A 27,689-nucleotide genomic window follows, 5' to 3' on the forward strand; every position below is an offset into this window, starting at 1 on the left:
CTCTTCTCAGAAAATGAATAACTTGAGTTAAGTGAGAGTGTATGCTTTTGTTACAGCTAGCTGCAGAGTGTTTCTCTTTTCAAAAGAATTCTCTAAAAGATGAACTTTGTTTTGGCAGGAGTCCTTTACTGTCATAGGAACATTATTGTTCCAGATTTCTTTGTTTTTCTTTTTTAAAAAAATATATCTTCCCTCTCCCCATATCCCTAGCCATAGAGCCATCCTTTGTAACAAAGGAAAAAAGAAAGGAAAAAAAAAAGCTTAGTTCAGCAAAATTAACCAACACATAAATCAAGTCTGACTATTGTAATGATTAAAAATGATAAAGGCCCCCCTGAAATTACTCCTAAAAGAGTTAAACATATATATTTTTTAAATTTTCTATTCTATTCTATTTTATTTTATTTTTTTTTAATTTTAAACCCTTAACTTCTGTGTATTGACTTATAGGTGGAAGAGTGGTAAGGGTGGGCAATGGGGATCAAGTGACTTGCCCAGGGTAACACAGATGGGAAGTGTCTGAGGCCGGATTTGAACCTAGGACCTCCTGTCTCTAGGCCTGGCTCTCAATCCACTGAGCTACCCAGCTGCCCCCTATAATATAAATTATAAAATACAGACATTATGATATTTAAAAACTTAACACGGACCCCTCCCTGAGGAAAATTCTAAATAACACATTTCTCCCCAGAAAAGGGTAGACCAGGTCAGCTAAGGATGCATGCCTGAGTCATGGGGTTGTATGAAATCAAATGGCAAAAGAAATAATAAAAAAAAAGAATAAAATTCAAATAAAGAAGAAAAAATTAACTTGTTAATGAAATGTAAAAATGTGCAAAAATATAAGGAAAAATAAACAGGCCTTTGAATCAAGGCCCAATTAAAGTGATTTAAGCAGTTTGCTACCCATTCAGGAGCCATTGACAACAGAAAGTTGCCATTCTCTATATAAGAGAAATACGGGGAATGCCTTTCTCTGGTCTGATTTTTCTGCACCTTCTCAGGGAATGGGCCAATAATAGCCAATCTTGGGTGCTTCATTAGGAATTCAAGTTAAAGGGGAAATCTGAGCCTCTAAGTGTTAGAAAAGCTGACTCCAAAACTTGAACCCCAGATTCAAGCCCTTCAGTATTGGCCTAGAACTTCCTCTAAATCCATGGTCTGCATGGCCTTTTGCTCCTTGCCACTTTGCAGATTCTCAGTCAGTCTCCATGATCTCATAGCTCTTTTAGCACTTTTCCTGGAATCAGACAAGAGAGACATTAAATCACAGTCCCACCATCAATAATTGGCAGGTTATCATAGTCTCAAGCTTTTCAGGTATGCATTAATATTATAGCAAATATATTTGCATTAAGCTTATATCACTGTAAAATAAAATAAAAAAAGGATTAACACAAAATGAGAAAAAAGGAAAAAATCAATTGTTCTAACTAAAACATTTAAAAGGAAAAGCAATAAGGAAATTTAAAAATAAATTTAAAGAAAAAAATACAATGCTCTCAAAGATAAAAAAAAATGGGAAAAGAACAAATATTGCATTGCACATGTGAGGAAGAAAAATAGAAAAATGTTTTAAAAATAAAAAAATCTCTTAGAACTAGTGAAAGGTTTTTTTACCCAAAAATGAGATTCATTTTCTGTTAAGCCTTTGCATGAGCTGTGAGTGTAAATGGGTTTTACAAAATAGCAGATTCACAATGCACATTCAAATAAAGTACCATAATTTCTAATAACACATTTTAAAATAGTACTATCACTTGCTATGATGTTTTAAAAAAATTGTATACTTGTTACAAATTCAAACCTTGGCTAAGATATTTTCTTAACAAACTCTGTTACTGCCTCCATAGCAATTGTGGGGCAGAGCCTAAAAAAAAATCTGATTAAAAAAAAAAACCTTCTGGGTCTAAATTATCCTTAAGAATTCTAGATCCTTCTGATAAAAGCAGGCTAAATCATAGAGACTAACATCATGCATACAGAAGCCCTTCTGGCTTCCTGTTAAAAATATATATATATACATATGTATGTATGTATATATATATATATATATATGTATATATGACAACAATTCTTCACAATAAAATATATAAAACCTTATCCTTTAAGACAACAATTCTTTAAAATAAATATATAAAATATCATTCATACTGAAGGGACTAGGATCTAAAGTAAAATTTAAAACCTCTTATAAAATTACAATTTAAATTCTCAAGGCATCAAAATCTCCAAGGTTGTAAACAATTATCAAGGTAGAATAAAAACTTAAGGTATGTGCTCCTATAGGTGAGACAGCAAATCCAGTATACATAAGACAATTTTACAACTTTAAAATGTGTAAGATGTTCATAAATAGTACAAAGAACAGCATTGTTTTGATACAGTAAAAAAATGAAACCTTAAATAAATTAGGAAATACAATGAGTAACAAATAATAAGCTATACAGTCAAAAAAACCTCTTTTACCAGTTCTAATAGATTTGTTCATTATTTTGGTAGTTACAATAAAATCATAAAAGGAGTTAATCTAGCAGCCAAAACTTCATTAGCTTAAAATGATTCAGTGCAACAGAAAAATCAACAAAATAAACAAAATTAATTCACAAAACTAATCAGCAAAATACAGTAAGATAGAGTCTTTTTAAAACAGAAATAAAACCCATTCAGTTCTGAGGTTTTAAAGTCCACCTCTGGTTCAATTCAAGGTCTTTATAACCAGGCTATGCTCTGAGCTTAAGGGATATATAGTTCAAAGTCCTGAGCAGGTATGGGGGTGAATTTCTTCCCCTGAGTTTCATTTTAACCATTGCAAGAAAGTTTGAAATAGGCCATGTGGCCCAATTGAAGAATATACGCTAGCTGAGCTAGGGAAAAGCTTAGGTTCGGTTTTAGAAAACCCACGTGGAGGACTTGTGTGTGTGTGTGTGTGTGTGTGTGTGTGTGTGTGTGTGTGTGCCAAGTGGAGGGCGAAAGTGGAGTAACAAGAGGGGAGGGGCATACTTCCCAAATCTTAAGCAGCAGAAGCAGTCTCGAAGCATTGAACTCAAAACGGCCAGGGACTCAGAAGTCAGCAGCAGGATCCATAGCAGGAAAAGCGGCAGCCAGGGGTCTGCAATGTGGGGCTCAGGATTCAGCAGGCAGGGAAGGCAGTCCAGGGAGGCAAGAACATTAGAATTTAGTAGGAATCAGCGGCAGAGGCACTGGCAGTAGCAGGCAGGGCACCGACATTTGGGGTTAAGGTCAGAAGCCAGAAGTGGCTTCCTTGCCCCTCCAGGGTGGATCAGGCTCAGCTGGCTGGCAGCGTCCAAGGGAATCAGAAAGACAATACTCGGCATGCAAAAATAAAATGCTGCTAACAAAAACACGGCATTTTAAGCCATTTTCCCCTTTCCCTGAAAAGCAGTCTTATGGCTGGGGAGAAAAGTGAGAAAAGAAAAAACAGAACCAAAAACTTCAAAAAGGCAAGAGCAGGTCCATACCTCTGGAGAGGATTTTAAATACTCTCAGGCTATCTAAAAAATTGAAAGCTACGTTTCCAATGTGGTTGCCATAAGTGTAACGATTAAAATGATAAAGGCTGATATTATGAGGAAAAGTAATATTTTAATTACCATGGCCATTTTGGTAAAATATATAAGACCACGCCTGACTATTTCAAAAAATGCCACCAGTCTGTACCTCCTCCCATCTTGTCTCCTTCATACCAAAGAGCCCAAGCCCAAGCTCCACCCCTAATTTAAGTCACGCTCTACGTTGGTTCCCGTTGTCACGTCCAAAACCGGAAACCCATTGGATCATGGAAAATGTAGTCTGAAAGTCCCCCACATGTCCACAGAAAGTTTGTCATATATCTACATATCTTGAGGCTTAATACTTTTAAATAGAACCCCAGAAATTCTAAATAACACACTATCCATGCAGTTTTCCAGGCTCATAGAAAGAAGGGAAAGGGGTATATTATTTCATCTTTTACTTAGAGCCACATTTAGTCACTAAAATCACATAGAATTCATTTTCAGAGTTTTTGATTGTGGTAGTGATTCACATTGTTATAGTATCATCTATATTGTCTTCTTGGTTCCACTTATTTCACTTTGCATTGCTTCATTTAAGTATTCTTCTGCTTCTCTGAATATGTAATAGTCATCCCTTCTTGTTACAGAACAGCAATATTACATTACTTTCATGAACCACAATTTGTTTAGCCACTCCATAATTGCAGTTTGTTAAAGATATTTTTTAAAACCCTTACCTTCTGTCTTAGAATCAATACTTTGTATTGGTTCCAAGGCAAAAGAGTGGTAAGGGCTAGACAATGGGGGTTAAGTGACTTGCCCAAAGTCACACAGCTAGGAAGTGTCTGAGGCTAGTCACCTAGTTGACATGCCTGTCTGAGATTTCTAACAATAGGTGTATACAACCTATTTGTTTCTAAGAAGACTTCTAATGATAAATAGCCTTGAATAACTATCTCTGAAAATTTTGTCCAGAGAATAAGTGGTGAGTTTGGTCTAGTTTTGCATATATATTATAATTAATACCCTTATTTCACATTTTGGATGCCACATTTTAATAGAGATTCATAAAGTTTGGGAACAGAGAAGACAAACCAGGATGGTGAAGGTTAACATTATATCAAGATCAGTTGAAGGAAATAGGGATGTTTAGCAAGGAAAAAGGAAGAGTTGAAGGGAATATAAAAGTTACCTTAAAATATTTTAAGGATTTTCTTGTGGAGAAGGGATTAGACTTGTTCTGTTTCGGCCCCAGAAGGGAGAACTAGGACAAATAGGTAGAATTAGGAAAGAATTAAATTTAGATTTGAAGAAAAACTTTATAAATAGAGCTATCCAAAACTGAAAGGAGTTGATTTAAGGAGTGGGTTCCCCCTCAATGGAAGTATTCAAGAACCCAGTCTTGTCAGGTAAATTATAGAGAGAATTCTTCTTTTGGTATAGCATGAACTTGAAGATTTCTAGAGTCCTTTCAACTCTGACATCCTATAATTCAAATAATATCCTCAAAGGTACCAAGGTCACTTTTTTTCCCTTTTCTAGGGGTGCAGGCTGCATCTTTATTGAAATGCTCCAGGGTCAACCTTTGTTTCCTGGAGTTTCTGATATTCTTGAACAACTAGAAAAGATCTGGGAGGTAAGAAAAATGCAGCAATACCTCAGTTTTCATTGACATCGATTATCATTGGTCTAGGTTTTCATGGATTTTTTCCATGAAAAATTTGTCTTATTTTTTGTAGGTTGCCTCAGATTTCATTGGCATGCCCACTTGACCTCAGTGCTAATTTTGTGAAAACAAAGGGTGACACACAATCTCCTGCTAGGTGTGAGCAATACATGTATTGTAAAGCAAATAAATCCATTTATCCATACATATAGCAAATGAAAATCAGATAAAGCATAGGGAGGAAAATATATACCTGACAATATATAAAATGAATGAGCTCATTGGAAGTGAAATATCTCATCTCAGTCAAGTAGAAATTCTCCCATAGTATCTCAACTGAGAAGAGGAACATAATCAAGGTAACAACTCCTCTACATGTCAGCTTCTTTCCAAACTCTTTCCAGATAGTACCTTGATACCTAAGGTCTTTATGGGTGGGAATTCCCCTTCCAAACAATAATCTCTCTTTCCCCTCCTTGCTGTTGTCCATATGCCAAGAAAGAGTCTTCAGAATGGTGAATGCCATGTTAAATGTTCATTTATTCTTTGTCTTAGTCTTTTATATTAATTTTATATTAATTTCATAGTGTTTTTAGTATTAAACACTATATTTACTCTATAAAATTTTGGGGGCACATATTTTGGAGTGTCTACAATGAATTAATTGGATTTACATTGATTCATATGGAAAGAATTGCCTCAGTTTTCGTTTTGGGATTTCAGCGATTGTTTTCTAACTGATTATGACGAAAACCAAGGTATCACTGTATATCTTATTCCTAGAGAAAGATATATCCAAGTTTCAAACATTGAACCAGGTCTACCCTAAAAAGGAATTTACCAGCCTATTTACTTTGAAGTATTGGTTGTTTATAGGACTTGAGTGAAGTTATGAATTGGGCATGGTGGTAGAAAGAGTTCTTACCAAACAGGGGGTGGAAAAGATTGTAAAAGATAAAAATGGACTATTTTGACTATAAAAAACTAAAAAGTGCATAAAGAGATTAAGAGAAACTTGCATCTATTGTTGCTGATAGAAAGAAGCCTCATATCCAAAATCTATCAAGAATCAACACAAATATAAAAAAATCAAGAGTTATTCCCTAATATATAAGTATTTCTAGAACACACAGTCTTTAGAAAAAGAATCAGCATCCCAAGTTATGTTACCATTTGAAAATATGCTCCAAATCATTAATGGTAAAATAACTAAAGTTTATATAATTGTAGATAACTTTGGAATTATGGGAAAAAAGTTGATTATATTCTTTTACTCAGTGACCCCTAGAATGACCATATATTCTAAGAAGCTAAAAAAAACAGAAACTAAAATCTAATATATACCACATCATGCATATCCGTATTCTTTGTGATAGTAAAGAACTAAAAACAAAACGAGGGCTAATCAGTTGGGTAATAGCTGAAGAAACTTTGGTAATGAGGAGGAGGGAAGGGTAGCCTGGTCCCATTCCGAGAATATATACAGTTTTCCCTGTCTACTACAAGCCCACATGGAAAACTCTGGGGAGCCTGCTTCTTTGAAGGCTGATGATATGTTGTAGAAGTCCCTCCTACCGAATTCAGAGAATACACAGATATTCTGACTATTTCTGGTCCTTTGGGGAGACTTTTTGGTTGGCTGCTGGTCCATAATTATGAAGAAGACAAAATATTCCCATGGGGACAACTCAGTCCCTCTTTCCTGCCCATCTGACTCAAGTGAGAAAGGCATGTTATGAACCTCTGGGTTTGGCTAGTTCACCCCATTAAACCTGAATGCAATGCCATATTATCATATATATATATATGGATCTTTTTATTCTTTCTTTGATCTCTTTGGGGTATTGATATAGTAGAGGTATTGACAAGCCTGAGATATACATAGTTTTATAGCTCTGGGGGCATAATTCCAAATTGCTCTCAATAATGAATGGACTAGTTCACAGTTACACTTATAATACATGAATGTATCTCTTTTCCCACATCTTCCCAGCATATCATTTTCCTATTTTGTCATCTTATACAATCAAATGGATAAGAGATGGTACCTTGGAGTCGTTTTAATTTGCATTTCTCTAATTAGTGATTTAGAGCATTTTAAAATATGATTTGTGATAGATTTGATTTCTTTCTTTGAAAACTACCCATCATATCTTTTAATCACTTATCATATGAAGAATGGCTCTTAGAGTTATAAATTTGATGCAGTTCTTAAATGTTTTAGAAATGAGACCTTTATCAGAGAAACTTGCCCCAAAGATTTTTTTCTAGTTTCCTGACTTTCTTCTAATTTTAGCTGCATTGGTTTTGTTTGGGCAAAAACATTTAAATTGTATGTAAACAAATTGATCGATTTTAACTTTCTGAGAACCTCTCTATCTCTTCTTTGGCCATGAACTCTTCCTCAGTCCATAGATCTGACAGGTAATTTCTTCCACACTCTACTTTGGGGTTTTTCAAATACTAGGTTACTGTACTCATTTGTTTCTGTTTATCTAATCTGTTTCATTGATTAGCCTCTCTAATTCAGTGACAAATTATTTTGATAGTTACAGTTTCATATTATGGTTTGAGATCTGGTACTGCTAATCCCACTTGTTTCCTATTTGCCACCCTACCTCATTAATTCCTTTGATATTATTGACCTTTTGTTCCTCCAGATGAATTTGGTTATTATTTTTCCTAATATTATAAAGTAACTCTTTGGAAATTTGATATGTCACTGAATAAAGAAATTAATTGAAGTTGTATTGCCATTTTATTATATTGCCTTGGCCTACATATGAACAATTAATAATTCTCCAATTCTTTAGATCTGTATTTATGTGAATAGTGTTTCATAATTTTGCTCATACATATTTTATCAGGTAGACTCCCAAGTATTTTATACTACCTGTAACTATTTTAAATAAAATTTCTCTTTCCATTTCTTACTGCTGGATTTTATGGGAAATATATATAAATGTGGATGATATATGAATTTATTTTATATTTTCCAACTTTGCTGAAGTTCTTAATTGTTTTGATTCTTTTTTTAGTTGATTCTCTAGATTAGGTTAGGATACTCTAAGTAAACTGTCATATGCAAAAAGTGATAATTTTGTTTGTTCTTTGTCTATGCTTATTCCTTCAATTTCTTTTTCTTCTTATTGCCATAGTTAGCATTTTTAGTACAAAATTGAATAGCAATGGTGAGAGTAAACATCTCTGCTTCACCTATAATTTGATATAAAGGCTTCTAGCTTATCCCCATTATAGATAATGCTTGCTCTTGGTAGATATATTTATTATTTTGAGGAAAGTTCCATTTATTCCTGTGCTCTTTAATGTTTATTTGTGTGTTTGATTTTTAACAGGAATGAGTGTTATATTTTCTGTATCTTTGGAAATGATCATATGCTTGTTGTTTTCTTGTTAATATGGTCAATTATATTTATAGTTTTCCTAATATTGAACTAGCCCTGCATTCGTGATATAAATCTATCCTGATCATAGCCTGATCTTTATGGTATATTGCTATAATCTCTGCTCATATTTTATTTAATTTTTTATATCAATATTCTTTAGGGAAATTAGCCTATAGTTTTCTTTTACCCTTAGACTTCTTTTTTTATGTACTATTCTCTGTTTATGAGTCTGTTTTGCTTCTGCCTTCCTTAAGTTACTCTCTTCTTGTTCTTTCCTGACTCTACAGTGCTTTTCCTCCTGCTTCCCAAATAAATAATGAATGTCTGTACACGGCTACATGTGCGTATTCTTTCCCTCTTGAACCAGTTCAATTAAAAGCGAAGTTTGTGTTGCATAACTCCACTATATAAATCTTTGTTTGCTCATCCTTTTTATATGAGATCATTTTCCCCATTCTTATTTTTTACCTTCCTTTTTCATTGTATTCCTCTTCCTCATCCTTCCTTTCTTCTTTTCAGACCATCTAAACATAATAGAATCCCACCCATGCTCTCTCTTTTGGGCTCTCATTTGACTAAAGTTTTTTTTTTTTTTTTTTTTTTTTTTAGCTTTTTCTTTAGCTCTTCTAGAAATTCTTGTGGACTTGCATCTAATTTGAGTTTTTCTTTGAGGTTTTGCTTGTAGGTGTTTTGTTTTGTTTTTTAACCCTTACCTTCCATCTTGGAATCAATACTGAGTATTGGCTCCAAGGCAGAAGAGTGGTAAGGGTAGGCAGTGGGGGTCAAGTGACTTGCCCAGGGTCACACAGCTGAGAAGTGTCTGAGGCCAGATTTGAACCCAGGACCTCCCATCTCTAGGCCTGGCTCTCAATTCTCTGAGCTACCCCGCTGCCCTCCACTTGTAGGTGTTTTTAAGTTATTTTCTTCTTCTGAGTCCTGAGCTTTCTTGTCACAACAGTAACTTTTTATGATTAGGTTCTTTTTTTGATTGTTTATTTTTCTTTACTTTGGTCTTTATGTTAGTCTTGAGTTCTGCTTATCACTGGAGGGGGACTGTCTGGCTTTAGTTTCTCTTTATGCATCCTTTTGCCCACAGTTCATTTTCTGGGCATGCACGTTTTCAGTGCTTCCAGAGTCATATGATATAGTGAAGATCTGTTTGCTGCCCTCCTGGTCTAAGTTCTGCAAGTCGGAGCTATTGGCTTATGTATGGATGACTTTTGCTGCATATCAAGCATTGTTAGTCCTCTGGGAGGTTCTGCAGGTTTAGAGTGATTGAACTGTTGGCTCCCTTTTGGTTTAGGTCCTCTGTTCTGATTTTTCCAATGAAGGCTTATGTGCTGGGCTAAAGGTTAGAAATGAGTCACTGCTCTGCTGTTCAACTCAAAGCCACACAGCTAAATTGGAACTTTAATTTCAGAATTCAGGCTGGCTTATTTTCTAGGTTGTTGTGGAGAAGATATGCTAGAGAACTAAGGCAAAAATGCTTCCTCTCACTATGTCATCTTTACTCTGCACCTGTAAGGTATATTTTAGATAATCAAATAGATAACAAGATGTTAAATGTAAATATTTTAGAGTAAATTGTTTTTCATTGCATTGGTTAGTATAGAGCACTAGAAAGCACATTGGTCCTGAATAATAATAATAATAATAAAATGATCATTCACATTTTTTATTCAAAAATATTTTATTTTCCCAATAACATATAATATCAAATTTCAACATATGCTTTCTGAAATTATGAGATCCAGATTGTTTCCCTCTCTCTTTTTTTCCCTCTCCCTTTCCAGAGATGGTAAATAATTTGATATGAGTTATTCAGGTAATATCATGCAAAATATACCTCCATATTGGTCATTGTTATAAGAGAATACTTATATAAAACCAAAACACCAAAATAAAACTGTAAATAAACTAATGTGAAAGATAGTATGCTTTGATATGCATCTGACTCCAACAATTCTTTCTCTGGAGATTGATTGCATTCTTTGTCATAAGTCCTTCAGAATTGACTCAAAAAAATTAAATAAATTAATTAATTAATTAAAAAAAAAAGAATTGACTCAAATCATTGTATTGCTAGGAGTAGCCAAGTCTTTCACAGTTGATCATCATACAATATTACTGTGTGCAAAGTTTTCCCAGTTCTGCTTATTTCAATCTGCATTGGTTCATGTAGATCTTTCCAGCTTTTTGTGGAATCATCCTGCTTATCATTTCTATCATCACTTAATAGTGTTATTACAAGATCAATGGGTAAGCACTGTTTAATAGATCTTTGGGCATAGTTCTAAATTACCCTCCAAAATGGTTGGATTAGTTCACAACTCCACCAACAATTCATTAGTGTCCCAATTTTGCCACAGCCTCTCCAACATTTATTACGTTACTGTCATAATGGCCAATCTGCAAAGTGTGAGGTGGTACTTTGGAGTGTTTTAATTTGCATTTCTCTAATCAAGAGTGATTTGGAACATTTTTTCATATGATTATTGATAGCTTTGATTTCTTCTGAAAATTTCATCTGAAAATTGCTCATCTATACCCTTTGATCATTTGTCAATTGAGGAATTACTTATATTCTTATAAATTTGACTTAGTTCTCTATAGATCTGAGAAATTAGACCTTTATTAGGGAAATTTGTTATAAAAATTCCCCACCCCCCATTTTCATTTCTCTTCTAATCTTGGTTATATTGGTTTTGTTTGTAAAAAAGCTTTTTAATTTAGTATAACAAAAATTACTCAATTTACACCTTATAACTCTATCTCTTGTTTAGTCACAAATTCTTCCTTTCTCCATAGACCTGCCAGGTAAACTATCCTATTTTTCCCTAATTTCCTTCTCTTATCACTCTTTATATATAAATCAGATACCCATTTTGACCTTATCTTGGTATAGAGTGAGATATTAATCTATTCCTAGTTTCTACCATCCTATTTTCCATTTTTCCCAGCAGTTTTTGTTAAATAGTGAGTTCTTACCCCAAAAACTGGAGTACTTGGGTTTATCAAACACTAGTTAGCTAAGGTCATTTACCCCTATATTCTGTGTATTTAGTCTATTCCATTGCTCCACCATTCTATTTCTTGGCCAGTACCAAACTGTTTTGATGACCACTGCTTTATAGTACAGTTTGAGATCTGATATTTCTAGGCCTCCTTCACAATTTTTTTCACTAATTTCCTTGATATTCTTGATCTTTTGTTCTTCCAGATGAATTTTGTTTTTATTTTTCTACTTCTATAAAATAATTATTGGTAGTTTGATTGGTTTGTCATGAATAAGTAAATTAATTTAGATAGAATTGTCCTTTTTATTATATTAGCTTAGCCTACCAATGGATAATTCACCATTTTTAAGGTTGGCAAAGCACTTTATTCACAGTAGCCGTGTGAGATATAATAAAAAAAGCATTATTATAACCATTTTATAGATAAAGAAACAGATTTTGAGAAGTGACTTGCTTTGTACACAATTGGCAAATGTTTGAATGGTAAGATTTGAACTTGTCTCCTGATTCCAAGTGCATGATACTGGCTCTCAAATCAGAAAATATTTTCAAGTCTTGATTCCAACAATTACTATTCATTTATAGACTCTAAGCCTTAACTTTCCCACTAGCAAAATGGAAATAATAATATTTGTACTTCTTCCTTCAAAGGATCATTGTGAAGAAGTCTTTTTTTTTTTTTTTTTTGGTAAATCGTCAAGTCCCATGTTAAGACAAGCTGTCATTATGATCAGTCCAACATGCGGGGCTGATGGTTTTGCCCTAAGAGCCATTTTCTTTTGAGCAGTTGTCTTATACACAGTGTAATAAAACATAGAAAACTTCCCTTTGATGTTTATGATAATGCATCAAAAATTTAAGACCAATTAAACAGCAACAGACTGAACAAAGCATAAAGGATATGTGATTACCCAGCTTCCACTTTAAAAAAATCAATATCCTTCTCTGCTCATTAAATTTTTCTTCTCCAAAAAAAAGAATCATTCTCCAGTTTTATTGACTCATGCAGCTTCTTGCTATATACTGTCGTTTAAAAGTGTCATCATCTTTTAAAGTAACGAGAGAAGATGGTTTATACACACACACACACACACACACACATAATACAAAGTTTTAAGAGTAAACTTATCAGGTGGTGAGAAGTTTTATTCCTAAATCTTTCAGACAGATCAACTATCTTCAAAAGACCACAAAAATAATTTAATCTAACTCCCCTCATTTTACATTTGGGCCAACAAGAATCCCAGAAAGGGCAAATGACTTGCCCAAGTAGGAAGAGTAAGTTATCAAGGAGGGATTCAAACCCATGTCACCAGACTGCAAATCTAATAGTTTTTCACCATGCTAGGCTGTCCTGATGTAGCAGCTTTGTTGCTAGATCTTCACTCTAATGCTTTGATATAATGGGATGAAATCACCATATTCTTGTGCTGTCTTTTTAATGTGACAACATTTTAGGCAGATTTTAAAAGTTAAACACATAAAACATAATTTCTATGACCACAAGCCTCTCAATTTGTTTCCCTGTATGTAATCACAACAAGCTAGTCAAATAATTTAAGATGATGACGATGATAACAAATAATAATAATTATTGGCATTTTATAGAGCTTTAATATTTGCAAATACTTTTTACATGTTAATTTATCAATCAAGAAGCATTTATTAAAGACTTATTATGTACTTGGCACTATACTAAGTACTAGGGATAGGAAGACAAAAGCAAAACTTCCCCTCACGGAGCTTATATTCTAATGGGGGGGATAATCTGCACATAACACACTGTATTCAGGACACATACAAAGCAGATTTGAGGTAGCCTTAGAGAGGAAGCCACTAACAGTTGAAGGGACTAGGAATGGCCTCATACAGAAAGTAGAGCCTGCGCTGAGTTTTGAAAGAGACTAGGAATTTCAAATTATATAATATGAACTTGAAAAGCAATATGGTAGAAGGGATAGACTTAGAAGTCAAGAAGTCTTGCATTCAAGTCCTTCCTTTTCTATATATTAGCTTTGTGACTGGGAGCACATCTCTGAGCCTCTCAATGTCATAGGCAACTTTCTAAAACCTGAAATTACAGATAGTTCCCAGTACCAATGAAATCTAGGTACAGACAAAAAATAATCATTATCATATTTGATATAGCAAATTTTTTCTTAAATCAACTAATTTTTCTGATTTGGGTCTATAATTTCCTAAAAACTAAACCACTGTTTCCTCTTTAGTTTATTTTGAAAGTGTTAAAATATTCAGTCTTGGAGGCACACATATAAAGAGGACATCTATATTTCCACTCTCCAACTTCCTAAAATGTCATTCCTATGAATTTTATTTTGTTCCATAATTCCCCTCACCATTGTCTTTCTGATCAAATTTTTATCTATTTCACTAGCCATATACATTTTAGCAAAGGATCCAATCCCCGTTTAAATAAGAGTAAGATGAATTACACCATCTTTCCAATCATCAAAATGCCTTTAATTCCCATTTCAACAAATTAATAGCTTCCCCAGCCAATAGAGGGTTCAAATCAAATCAAACCAAAAAAACAAAAAAAACCTCCACAATTAAAAAAAAAACCACTTAACGTTTTAAACAGTAGTGTTTAGGTTGACTTGTAACCTATGCTAAAGAATTTCTATTGCTGTATTACTCTAGGAAAATTCTCCATATCACCTTTAGGGAAAGGTAAGAGGTAAGAAATTATCAGAGATTTAAAATTTGCTGAAATCTTATTGAAATTTTAAAATGTCATGTTAAAAAATAAAAGTATATTCCTCAACCTACAGGGTACAGACCCCTGGAGAGCTAAGAAGTTTATTTAAATCAGTTGTTCCCAAACTTTTTTGGCCTACCGCCCCCTTTCCAGAAAAAAAATATTACTTAGCCCCCTAGAAATTAATTTTTTAAATTTTAATAGCAATTAATAGGAAAGATAAATGCACCTGTGGCCATTGCCGCTTCCCTGGATTGCTGCAGCACCCATCAGGGGGCGGTGGCACCCACTTTTGGAATCACTGATTTAAATCCATAAATATATATGTTTCATAGGCTGACTTATGTACCTTATATGTACCTTATATCTACAATAGATATAGATATGTATGACTGTTATTCAAATATAGCTAGATAGATACTCTTAGATATATAGGTAAATATAAGTAGATTAATTAAACAGAAATTCACTTTAAAGTTACTCAGTTTATAATATCTTTGTTGTTATATTATTTCCTCAAGCAATGGATACAAATAGTATAAATACTATCAAATGAAGGTCCAGTAATTTTTTTGATGTTACAATGCCTTCATATTAAAAAAAATAAAAGGATAGAACCACTGAACCATAGCTTAATAGTTAAAATAAATACCTAATCCCCACTTCAAGCTAGAGAATAAGTAATAGCAATTCTAATAATTCTGATAGATATATCATATGGAAATGAGGTTTGTTGGTTTGTTTTGTCAGTAGGAGTTTGAATTCACCATTGATACTATCCTGTCACTATCAAGAAGTTGACTTTCTTGGGTTTATTTTTTTTACATTGTGATCAGCCAGTGGTTAGGTACATCCCAAGGTCTGAGCCAAGTGAAAACTTGTGGGCACAAGTGAGCCACTCCTACTTGTTTATATACACTGAGCTTAGAGCTTTAGAGTTGGAAGAGAGTTGAAAGATTAATCAGTGCTTGGTAGTTGTTTTTGTGTTTTTCCTTTTTAATTGGCTCAAATTTTTTTTTCAGAATAGATTCCAAGATTCTCTGTGCTACCTTTAGCCTAGAGGAGATTGTTTGGAAAAATCTATAGGATATCCAGGTGTCTTTTAGTCTGCTTAGAGAAAGGAGTGTGAAGAAGAGTATATTAGAGGGCAGAGAATGTCAGAATTGAACAGGACCTTAAAGAGCATGTATTTCTACCCCTTCTGTTTCAAAGGTGAGAAAAACTAGAGTTCAGAGAGGAGAACTGACTTGCCCAAAGACACACAGCTCATAAATATGAAACTGGGACTTGAGCCCTGAAGAAAAAATGTGGGTAGAACATCCTTATTTCTTTAAACTTAATTTTATCTAAATTTTTCTTTCTATAATCCCATTCCTATAGCCCACATATTCTACCTTCCAGACCCAGTATTCTTTCTGTTACCCCATGCTATCTCCTTTGCTTTTAAAGGTTGTTAGGAAGTAAAAATAGCACTTCAGAATCTTGTTGTGAGACCTGAAACATGTTTCTCATCCAGAGCCTTGGACTCCCAAGTCAGTAAATATTGAGATCTGAACTTGTTATTAATTTATTCTATCCTGTGATAGGTAGGCAATTTATATTCTACTACAGAAGTTCAACTGGCATTCATGTTGAAATAGTCCAACACTACTTAAATATCCCCTACTTATATTCAAGGATTCAGAGTAGTCTCTATATGTCAAAAATACAAATGTTAACTATTACCAATTAACTGTTTTTGTAATGCTAGTATAGTTCCTAGAGATAAGTGGGTATGGTGTATTATTGGGTTATAATGACCACATTGGAAAATTAAAGTAATTTCTATAATAATGAGTAGATGTTAAATCTGAATATAATGTAATGGATCTAATTCAGTTCAACAAACATATGTTAAGCACCTACTAGGTCTGGCTCAAAGGATATAGAGACAAAAATGAAATGGCCTTTGTTTTCAAGAAGCTTCCATTCAACTGAGGCCACTACATTGGTAAACTAGATGGAGAGCTATTGGACTTGGAATCAGTAAAACCTGAGTTTGAATCCTGTCTCAGATATTTACTAGCTATGTGACCCTTGGCAAGTTACTTAACATTAGCCTCAGTTTCCTCATCTGCAAAATGGGGGTAGTAATAGCACTTATTTCATAAGGTTGTAAAGATCAAATGAGATAGCATATGTAAAGTGCTTTATAAATCTTAGTTCTCTCTATATATGCATATATATGTATACATATATGTATATGCACTAGTAATTATTACTATTACTGTGGAAATAAAACACATACACAGAAAAACAGATCATTTGAGGGGCAAAGTGCTAACAATTGAGTATTAGAAAAGACTTCTATTTGTGGTAACACCTGAGCTGAGCCTTGAAGGAAGTGAAGAATTCTAAGAGATGGAGCTGAGGAGTAAATGCATTTCAGACATGGGAAACAGCCTCAGCAAACACATGGAGGTAGAAGATGGGATATTAAATTGGGGAACCATCCAGAAGATCATTTTATCTGGAGTGGTAGAATGATGAAGAGGAATAAAGAGAGATGAAGCTTTATAGGTTCTGATCTTAACTAATCAAAATTAACCAAGTAGTAATATATGGGATTTATGTTTACATCCATCTATATTTACTAAGTATGTATATAAACATAAGTATTTACTAAGAAATTATTTTCTAAGTCACATCAAATACAAAGCTTTCTTTTTTTTGGTGAGCATATAACTCATAGCAACTTCTTCCCTCATTCTACCACTTCTGAAGCCTCCCCCTTCCCATTTACCCTACTCATCCCATCTCTGTGTCTTTATTTCTCTTCCTTTGGCTTCATAGGTATTGGGGGTCCCTACTGAGGATACTTGGCCTGGAGTTTCCAAACTACCCAACTACAATCCAGGTAATACTGACAGAGCCTTCAGAATGCTCTGAGAAGGAACCATGTAAGTACAACACTGGCCATTAAGCACTAAATGTGAGTCTTCTGTCAACTCTCTGATGAAGCCTGGGCTCATGGGTTTGGAATAGTGCCATTTCCCTGAACCCCACTCCCAGCCCCTAGGGCTCAGGGAAGAAAGTCAGCTAAGAGGCTCCTGGCAGAAACCAAGGTCCCGGTGACAAAAGTGCCCTCCTCTAACCATCACAGACAACTATTTGCCCAAGAAAGAACTGCTTCATTTCCTGGACATTTGACTGAGCTGCCTTTGACTAGTTCTTTCCTAAAACAGTTCTTTTCAGATAGCTGACTTTGCTAAACTTTGAGAAGCAAAAACAGAGGAGCTAAGCAATATTTGAAATTAACATACTACTTAATTCCATTTCCGCTTCCTAATCCATTCAGTCTAATTCAACTGGGCAGGATGAGGCAGCTTCTTATTTGTATACTCTTCAGCAGCCCTTTAAATCACAACTCAAAAACCTTACCACTTAATTCTATTTATAGGGGTCACTAAGAGAATAGGTATGTAGCTAAGAGAATCCAGTCCACTAAATTTTCCTTTGGCTAAATCCCAGGACAATTGCATTATTCAATGGATGGGGGGGGGGGGGGGAAACAAAAGGAAAAGACCTCCATAAAATGTCCTGACAGAGGCTACTGGTCTCTTCCTTATCATGGCGTGGAGGAGACTGAGTGAGTTCTCAAAAGCTCTGTCAGTGGAAATAGAAGTTATGGTAAATTAAAAATCTTTAGGCAGGAGAAGGTCTTTAGTATAGTTTACAAGTTAGATAGATTTCCATTGTGAACCTGGTAATAGAGTGAATGTCTTTTATCTGAGAATCAGCCTAAGTTTATCACCTGATTGTAGAGGGGTCTTTGTTAGTGGAGGGAGTATATTTGCCAGTTATTTCATCCAAATATTTCAAGGATCTGGGATTTATGAAGAAGAGAAGAGCAGGCCAGTTATGACTACTTAGGCTACAGATTGCTCGAATTTTTTCAAAATTGTCTTTCTGTTTGACACTTCGGTAATGTTTCTATTGCCATCTTTGGCAATTTTTGCTGTCGCCACCTGAGTTTACTCAGGAGAGTAAGAGAGTAGGAAATAGTTGGGAATGGGAGAGGCCAAATGGAAGTGCCAAGGAGAATGAGAGAGATAGAAGGTTGGGTATTTTGCTTTTTCTACTCTTCTAGCTCAACCAGCCATAAAATGATACTAGCAGACATCTTGGTTTAATCAACCAGTCAATAAGGTTTATAAAGATATGGTATAGGGTAGCTGGGTAGCTCAGTGGATTGAGAGTCAGGCCTAGAGACCAGAGGTCCTAGGTTCAAATCTGGCCTCAGACACTTCCCAGCTGTGTAACCCTGGGCAAGTCACTTGACCCCCATTGCCCACCCTTACCACTCTTCCACCTAGGAGCTAATATACAGACGTCAAGGGTTTAAAAAAAAAAAAAGATATGATATAGTCTCATATAGGGTTTTCTTGGCCTTGAAGAAGGAATACCTGTAAATTTAATAAATAACTGTATATTTGGTTGGTTTGAGAATTATGGTATCTAAATTAAATGATAATATGCTAACTCACAAATACTTAACAGCTGAACTATAGTTTAGAATCTGGGAGTTCCAATCCTAGCAAAAATCAATCTCCACCCCAGCAAGTGGGTTTGGAACAGTGCCATTTCCTGATCCCACTCCCAGCCCCTAGGGCTCAGGGAAGAAAGTCAGCTAAGAGGCTCCTGGTGGAAACCTAGGCCCTGATGACAACAGTGCCCTTCTCCAACTATCACAGACAGCTACTCACTCAAGAAAGAATGAGGAAAATTGACTTCTCTTTTTCTCCTTCCCTTCATGTTGCTCATCTTGCAATGGGAGGGCCAGAAATAAGGTCCCTGGAAGCATCCACAATTTTTTACTTGGATAGAAGTAGTTTAGGGGCATAGCTATTTTGTGGAAGACATAAGTCACATCATTGCAATGGTCACCACCACCAGAGTCCCTTCATTTATTATCCTGACAAGTATAATTAGCAATAATAATAACAATTATTATTATAGCTAACATTTAGGTAGTGATTTAAATTTTACAAAGGGCTCTGTATATCTTATACACATTATTCTAATAGTGATGGTGGATTTGCAGTAACTAATCCAATCTCTTATCCAATCTCCTTTTTAGTCAAGTGCACTTTGGTAAAAAACAGACAAACAAACAAACAAAAAACTCTTATCCAGCTTAAGCTTGTCCAAAGGACCAAAACCAAGTAATCAAACTGACTCATACCAAAGGTGAAGCTTTTCTTAATCCTTCTGTCTTTTCCCCTCCCTCAAGTTACAAGTAAGCTATTCTGCATATAGAAGATGTCCTAAAGGTCTTTGTGCTGTTTAAGCTATGAAAACTTAAAATGAAACTATGACTTTTAAAGTTCCCTGTATATGGACAGCTGAAGAACCTGCCAAGACTTGGACACAGAGCCAGTGACATCAATAATGCAAACCACATTTACAACAGGTAGTAATTTGTAAAGGACAACAACACATAGCCCCAAACTAACACCTTAAATCAGTCTGAAGTAACCCCGGGAACAACCATCCTTGCCTTTATACTTTTGACTCTACTCCCCTAAGTTCTACTTTCTCCTCTCCAAAGAAGGGGTACAGGGGGGTTGGGTGAAAGCCTGAAGGAGATACTGATAGGTACAAGAACCTGGGCAAAGACACCACCTCTTCTCCTAGGAACTTGGCTCCTTCCATTTCAATTTTGATCTGTAATCAGAAAACAAATCTTTATTACCAGTAGTACACAAGAGAGGGGTGGCATAGCTTAGGATTGTACATTTTGTGCTGACTAGCAAGGCAGCACAGGGTGGCAAATCGCTTTTTCCCTGCTCTCTTTTTTTTTTTAACTTTTTTTTTTTTTTTAATTTTAAACCCTTAACTTCTGTGTATTGACTTATAGGTGGAAGATTGGTAAGGGTAGGCAATGGGGGTCAAGTGACTTGCCCAGGGTCACACAGCTGGGAAGTGTCTGAGGCTGGATTTGAACCTAGGACCTCCTGTCTCTAGGCCTGGCTCTCAATCCACTGAGCTACCCAGCTGCCCTGTTTCCCTGCTCTCTTGATGACCATTATTAATAGAATTAAGTTTTTACGTTTTCTGGCCATGATTTAAAGTGTGACTGTCCCTGGTTTTGATGTGGGCAAGGTGAGAAGGGTATATAATTTTAAAAGACAGGTTCCTTTCTCCTTTTCTCTCTCTCTCTCTCTTTCTTTTTCCATTTCTTTTTCTTCTTTCCTTCCTTCCTTCCTTCCTTCCTTCCTTCCTTCCTTCCTTCCTTCCTTCCTTCCTTCCTTCCTTCCTCCCTTCCTCCCCTTCTCTCTATTTCTCTCTCTCTCTCACTGATTTTCTTTCTTCCTTTCTTTTTTCTTCCTTCCTTCTTTTCCCTTTCTTCCTTCCTTGTTTGCTTTCTTTCTTGCCCTTCGGTCTTAATATCAATCCTAAGGTAGAAGAGCATCAAGGGCTAGGCAATGAGGGTTAAGTGACTTGCCCAGGGTCACACAACTAGGAAGTGTCCAAGGCCATATCTGAACCCAGGACCTCCTGTTTCCAGACATAACTTTCTATTCACTGGCTGATGCCTAGCTGTTCTGGCAATCTTCTTTTTTAAAATGGGGTGTCTTGAACTAACTGAACACAGTGCTTTGGATATAGTCTGATTAGGAAGAAGAATGCACTGAGACTCATCTTCTTAATCCTGAAATCCATGTTCCCAATTGTTCAGCCTGAGATGGTGTTAGGTCTTAGATTGCCACATCATGCTGCTACCACAGATTGAACTTCCAATCCACCAAAACCCCTAGATTGAAGTAGACAGATAGAGAAGGGGGGTCTTGTGTTCAAATGTAGATTCAGACACTTCCTAGCCTGTGTGACCCTGGGCAAGTCACTTAACCTCAATTACCTAGCTCTTATTGTACTTCTGTCTTGGAACCAATACTTAGTGTCAATTTTTCCCTTAATATTGATTCTAAGAGAGAAGGTAAGGGTTAAAAAAAGACTAATAGTATTTTAATAAAATACATAAAATAAAATATGTAATATATAAATACATATTTTATTTTTCTACAAGGCTAAAATAGGGTTAGAGTTAATTTACTAAAATGCTAAAATAGGAGCAGTTAGATAGCATAGTGCTAGGCCTGGAATCAGATGGTTCTGGGTTCAAATCTAGCTCCAGATACTTTCTAGTTGTATGATCCTGGGTAAGCTACTTAACCTCAATTCACTAATCCATGTCTCTCTTCTGTAGTAGAACTAGTATAAAAGGCAAGGGTTTAAAAATAAGTAAACTGCAAAAATAGCAGTTTAGTAAATGTACAAAGTAAAATACACAGTATAAATAATAACAATTTATTGGAAAAAGATGTATTATTTTTTCCCATTCAAGTTCATGAACCTCCTGAAATCTATTCCTATGGACTTCAGGTGAGGAATCTGTCTCACATCTTTCTAGACGACTGGTGTTTAGCCATACCTCTTCCATATATTTATGAAATTAATTTTTTTGCACTGAAGTATAAAACTTTCCACTTATCGTGATGGAATTTTACAATATTACATTTTAGCCTAATCCTCTAGCTTGCCATGATCTTGTGGGGTTCTGTGTGTTAGTTTGTTGTCCCTCTCAACTTTGTCATCTACAAATTTGATAACCATGCCTTTATCAAAAGAATTGATAAAAATGTCAAGCACCATTGAGCCAGGAACAGATCGATCCCTGGAAATGTTCTAGTAGGCATCATCCTTCGAGGTGACACCAAACCATTCCTCTTTGAGTTCAATCATTTAACCATTTCTGAATCCATTTAATTGTATGGTCTTCTAGCTTACATTTCTCTTTTCATCTTTTCTGCAAGAATTGCATGAAATATTTTAGCAGATGCATGGCTAAAATCTAAGGTGGTTACCTACAGCATTAAGAAGGGCTTCATGGTGGAGCTGGCAACTCTTGAAACTGAGGCTTGAACTAAGTGAGAAATTATAAGATTTTATATATATATACACACACACACATATGTATATATATATATATATTCTTTTTGATTTGGGGGTATCACAAATAAAGCAAGATTGTATACCTACCTACTTACCTACTTATCTATCTCTCTTTTTCTCTCCATTTCTCCATCCATCCATCCATCCATCCATCTATCTGAACTTCCTTCCTTCCTTTCTTTTTCTCTCTTTCTTTTCTCTCTTTCTCTCCTTTCTCTTCTTCCTTCCTTCCTTCCTTCCCACTCCCATTTCTCTTCCCACTCCTCACTGAGCAAATTAACCCTCCCCATATCTTTCAGGACAAATCCCCACATCAGCCATGTCTGAAAATATATGTCTTCCTGCATTGTAAGTTCATCATTTCTCTCTCATGACACTAGCAGATTATTTCATCTTCTTTCTTTTGTACTCATGACATCATTGCATTGATTAGAATTCTAAAGTCTTTCTCAGTATTTTTCTTCATGATGTAGTTATCACTGTATAAACTTTTCTTCTAGTTCTACTCACTTCCCTATGCATCAGTTCATAAAGGTCTTCCCAGTTTCCTCTGAAATTGTCCATTTCACCATTTCTTATGGTATAATAACATTTCATTGAATTTGTGTACCACAATTTGTTTAGTCATTACCCATTTAGAGAATATTCCCTTAGTTTCTGATTTTGGGCTACCACAAAAAAGGACTGCTATGCATATTTTTGTGCACAAAGGTCTTTTCTTTGATCTCTTGGAATTTAGGCATAGTAGTAGTATTGCTTGGTCAAAGGGCATACACAAAAGTGTTAAACTTTCTGGGCACAGTTTCTTTCCAGAATCACCAGATCAATTCCCAGTTCTACCAACAATGCCTTGATGTATTTGTTTTCTTACAGCCCCTCCAACATTTGTCATTTTCCACTTTTGTCATCTTTACCAGTTGAAGAGATATGAGGTGGAAACTCTGAGTTATGCCAATTTGTATTTCTCTAATTAGTGATTTATAGCATTTTTTTCATATGATTATTGATTTCTTGGAGTTCTTCCTTTGAAAACTTCCTGGTCATAACTTTTGACCATTTATCTGTTAAGGAATGATTCTTAGTCTCATAAATGGAAATAAGTTCCATATATATGTATTATACAGAGATTGGAAATTATACATTTATCAGAAAAACTGGTTGCAAAGATTTCTTCTTTTAATCTGATTTGTTTATATAAAACTTTATATTATCCAAATTTTCTATTTTAGCTTGGGTGACCCTCTCTACCAATTATTTAATTAATAACATTTCAGCTTTAGAACTGAAATGTAATTTCTTCAGTGCTGCTCTAATTTCTTTATGAGGTATCCTTTTATACCAAGATCAGGTACCCATTTAGAGCTTATCTTGGGTATGAGGGGTTGGTCTAAAACTAGTTTCTGCCTGACTGCTGTTCACTTTTCCCCTCTCTCTCTCTCCCAATTCCAAAACATTTTAATGATTACTGTTTTGTAGTACATTTTGATATCTGATGTTGATAGACTGCACTTATGTGATGTATTTTATATCCTGCAATTTTTGATGTTATTATTTCAATTAAATTTTAGTAACTCTGTAGGGTTCTCTAAGTATACCATCATTACTTCTTTTCAGAAAATTACAGTTTTGGAGGCAGCTGGGTGGCTCAGTGGATTGAGAACCAAGCCTAGGGACAGAAGGACCTGGGTTCAATTTGACCTCAGGCACTTCTTAGCTGTGTGACCCTGGGCAAGTCATTTAACCCTCATTGCCTAGCCCTTACCACTCTTCTGCCTTGGAACCAATACACAGTACTGATCCTAAGATAGAAGATTAGAGTTTAAACAAATGGCAGTTTTGTTTTCTCTTTACCTTTGCTTATTACACCAATTTATTTTTCTTATCTGATTGCATTTATAGTTCTGTGCTCAATAGCAATGGTGATAATGTGCATCCTTCTCTTACCTTTAATCTTATTGGAAAGGCCTTTTCACTTTTCTCCATCATATAGAATGTCTACTCTTGAATTTAGATAAATATGATTTACTATATTAAAGAAAGGTCATTCCTGGTATAAACCCAACCTCGTCATAGTGTACAATATTTTTAATATATTGTTGTAGCCTACTTGCTACTACTAATATATTTTTTAAAAATTTGCATCAATGTCCACTGGAGTTATGTCTATAGTTTTCTTACTGTGCTTTATTTTTCTCTGATTTAGGTATTAAGACTATATTTATATCATAGAAAGATTATATGAAGCCTTTTATCACTGTAAACAATTTATGTTGTACTGATTTTTCTTTGAATGTTTGATAGAATTTGTGAGTCTATCTGGTATTGGGGTTTTTCCTTTAGGAGCCCATTTATAACTTGTTCAATTTCTTTTTTGGATATTGGGTTATGTAAGTTAATTATTGTTTCTCTTATAAATCTAAATGTCTTATTTTTTAAGTATTCATCTATTTCTTCTAACATCAGTTTTCTTAGCATATAATTGGGCAAATGAGTCTCTGAAAATTTCCGTAATTGTTTTAATTTCTCCTTTTTTTATTTTTGATAAAAAAAATTTGGTTTTCTTTTCTCTTTTTTTTTTTAAATTTTAAACCCTTAACTTCTGTGTGTTGACTTATAGGTGGAAGAGTGGTAAGGGTAGGCAATGGGGGCCAAGTGACTTGCCTAGGGTCACACAGCTGGGAAGTGTCTGAGGCCGGATTTAAACCTAGGACCTCCCATCTCTAGGCCTGACTCTCAATCCACTGAGCTACCCAGCTGCCCCTCCTTTCTCTTTTAAAGTTAGTTAACTGCTTATCTCTTTTATTAAATTTTAAAAACCAGCTCCAAAAACCAGTTTTATTTATCAATCCAATGGTCTTTTTGCTTTCATTTTATTCATCTCTTCTTTAATTTTTAGAATTTCTACTTTGTTATATGGGAGATCTTTGATTTATTGTTATTCAGGTTTTTAAAATTCACAATTCATTAATTTATTATTTTTTATTGATAAAAGCATTTAGAAATCTAACATTCTTCTTGCAAACTGCTTTAGCTGCAGCCCATAAGTTTTAGTATGTTGTGCCCTTATTATAATTTATTTTATTCCTCAACTTCTCTCTTAGAGTCAGTACTGTGTATTGGTTCCAAGGCAGAAAAGCAGTAAAAGCTAGAGCAGAAGTCGGCAACCTTTTTGGCCATGAGAGCCATAAATGCCACATTTTTTAAAATGTAATTTTGTGAGGGCCGTACAGTGCTCACAGTGCGCGTTCCTGTAACAGCGCCTGAAAAAAATTGACTTTATGGCTCCTGCAGAAGAGCATTATGTTGCCGACCCCTGAGCTAGAGGGTTAAGTCGCTTATCCAGGGTCACAAAGCTATTATCATCATTTTAAAATAAATTTTTCTGGGGGTAGCTGGGTGGCTCAGTGGATTGGAAGCCAGGCCTAGAGATGGGAGGTCCTGGATTCAAATCAGACCTCAAACACTTCCTAGCTGTGTGACTCTGGGATAGTCCCTTAACCCCCATTGCCTAGCCCTTAACACTCTTCTGCCTTGAAACCAAAACACAGTATTGATTCTAAGGCAGAAGTTAAGGGTTTAAAAAAAAAAGAATAAATGAAACTTTCTATTGTTTGCTCTTTGACAAAGATAAAATTATTCTTTGACCTACCAGTTCTTTAAAATTATATTATTCAGATTACTTACTTAGAATTTAGAAATTTAGAATTTAGAATTATTATATTCAGATTACATTTTTTTAATCCCATACCTTCTTAGTATCAATTCCAAGTCAGAAGAGTGGCGGTTAAGTGACTTGCCCAGGGTCACCCAGCCAGGAAGTATCCGAGGTCAAATTTGAACCCAGGACATCCTGACTCCACGCCTGGCCCTCTATCTACTGTGCTACCTAGCTGCCCTTCCAACAACTTTTTAATTCTTTCTTTAAGGGTTCTTTGTTGAATAACCAATTCCTTTTTGTCTAAAAACTAGATGAGGAAGGTGAGGTCGAAACTTGCCTAAAGTATAAAACTGAGGGTCACTTGGCTAGATAATAGATGATCTCAAGGAGACCCTGGCCAAGTCACTTCACCCCCATTGCTCAACCCTTATCACTTTTCTGTCTTGGAACGGATCTACATTATTGATTCTAAAATGGAAGAGAAGGGTTTAAAACAATAATAGAATAATTATTTTCAGTGTCTGCTGAAGGTTTTCTTGGGAGGCTGGAGGACTGATAATGGGACTGTGAATTCTGGGCAGCCCCTGCTCTGGGTAAAAGGGGATCCCCGGGTGGAGGGTGAGGGGATTGTTGATCGCCGTTCCTCCCTCTGATCTGGCATCTCGCTTGCAGGTACGGGGGAGAGCGGGAAGAGCACCTTCATCAAACAGATGCGAATCATCCATGGGGCAGGTTACTCGGAGGAGGACCGCAAGGGCTTCACATCCCTGGTCTATCAGAACATCTTCACTTCCATGCAGGCCATGATCGAGGCCATGGATGCCCTGCACATCCCCTACGGCTGCCCTGAGAGCAGGGTGAGCCTGGCACGAGGGCCCGCATAGCTGGGGGGCCATCCAGGAAGCCTTTCCTGCCTGCTCTGGCCCACAGCCACCTTCCCAGGAGTTCCTCCAGGCTCAGGCTGCCCCTTGGCTAGGCAGGCGGGAAAACAGGCTCTGTGAAGGGAAGGGGATTCTCCCCAGGTGCCCCAGCCCTGGACTTGTGTGCAGCCTGGAAGGGTGTCCTGCAGCATGAGGCAGTGGCTTTGAATCTTACCTCTGCCTCTTCCTCCTCGAGGGACTTTGGGCAAGACATTCAATACCTTCCTAGATCTTAGTTTTCTCATCTGTAAAATTGGAGAGTTGGGCTAAATTCTTGAGTTTCTCCATAATGTAAATCTGTATTCCTGTAGTTCTCTGATCTAATGATGAAAAGAGAAAAAAAGATGGCATACAGGGGATGCTGTGGGTGGGTGGGGGACAGATGGTGAAAGAAATTATTCTGGGGGCAGCTAGGTAGCACAGCAGAGAGAGTACCAGGCCTGGAGTTGGGAGGACTGGGTTTAAATCTGGCCTCAGACATACTTCTTAGCTGTGTAAAACCTGGGCAAGTCACTTAATTCTGTTTGCCTAGACTTTACTGCTCCTCTGCCTTGGAACAATACTTAGTATTGATTCTAAGGCAGAAAATTAAGTGTTTTTTTTTTTTTAAGAATTGATATTAAGACAGATAGCAAGGATTTTAAAAGAAATAAAGAAAAGAAGGAAGGAAGGAAGGAAGGAAGAAAAAGAAAAAATAGGAAAGAAAGGAAAAAAGGAAGGAAGGAAGAAAGGAAGAAAGAAAAGGAAAGGAAGGAAGGAAGAAAGAAAAGGAAAGGAAGAAAAAAGAAA

At 35.7% G+C, this 27,689-nt stretch overlaps 1 protein-coding gene across 3 annotated transcripts in view; it reads left to right on the forward strand.

Annotated features, from left to right (window-relative positions):
• Positions 1–27,689, forward strand: part of CDK15 (cyclin dependent kinase 15) — a 114,972-nt gene that overhangs the window by 41,005 nt on the left and 46,278 nt on the right. For all 3 annotated transcript variants that reach the window (XM_044667462.1, XM_044667461.1, XM_044667463.1), the window contains exons 9-10: positions 5,061–5,154; positions 17,160–17,223. In XM_044667462.1, the coding sequence (XP_044523397.1) occupies positions 5,061–5,154; positions 17,160–17,223 (158 nt within the window). The remainder of the gene's footprint in view (positions 1–5,060; positions 5,155–17,159; positions 17,224–27,689) is intronic.

The sequence above is a fragment of the Gracilinanus agilis genome, chromosome 3 (genome assembly GCF_016433145.1).
Source record: "Gracilinanus agilis isolate LMUSP501 chromosome 3, AgileGrace, whole genome shotgun sequence".
In the NCBI taxonomy this organism is placed as follows: domain Eukaryota; kingdom Metazoa; phylum Chordata; class Mammalia; order Didelphimorphia; family Didelphidae; genus Gracilinanus; species Gracilinanus agilis.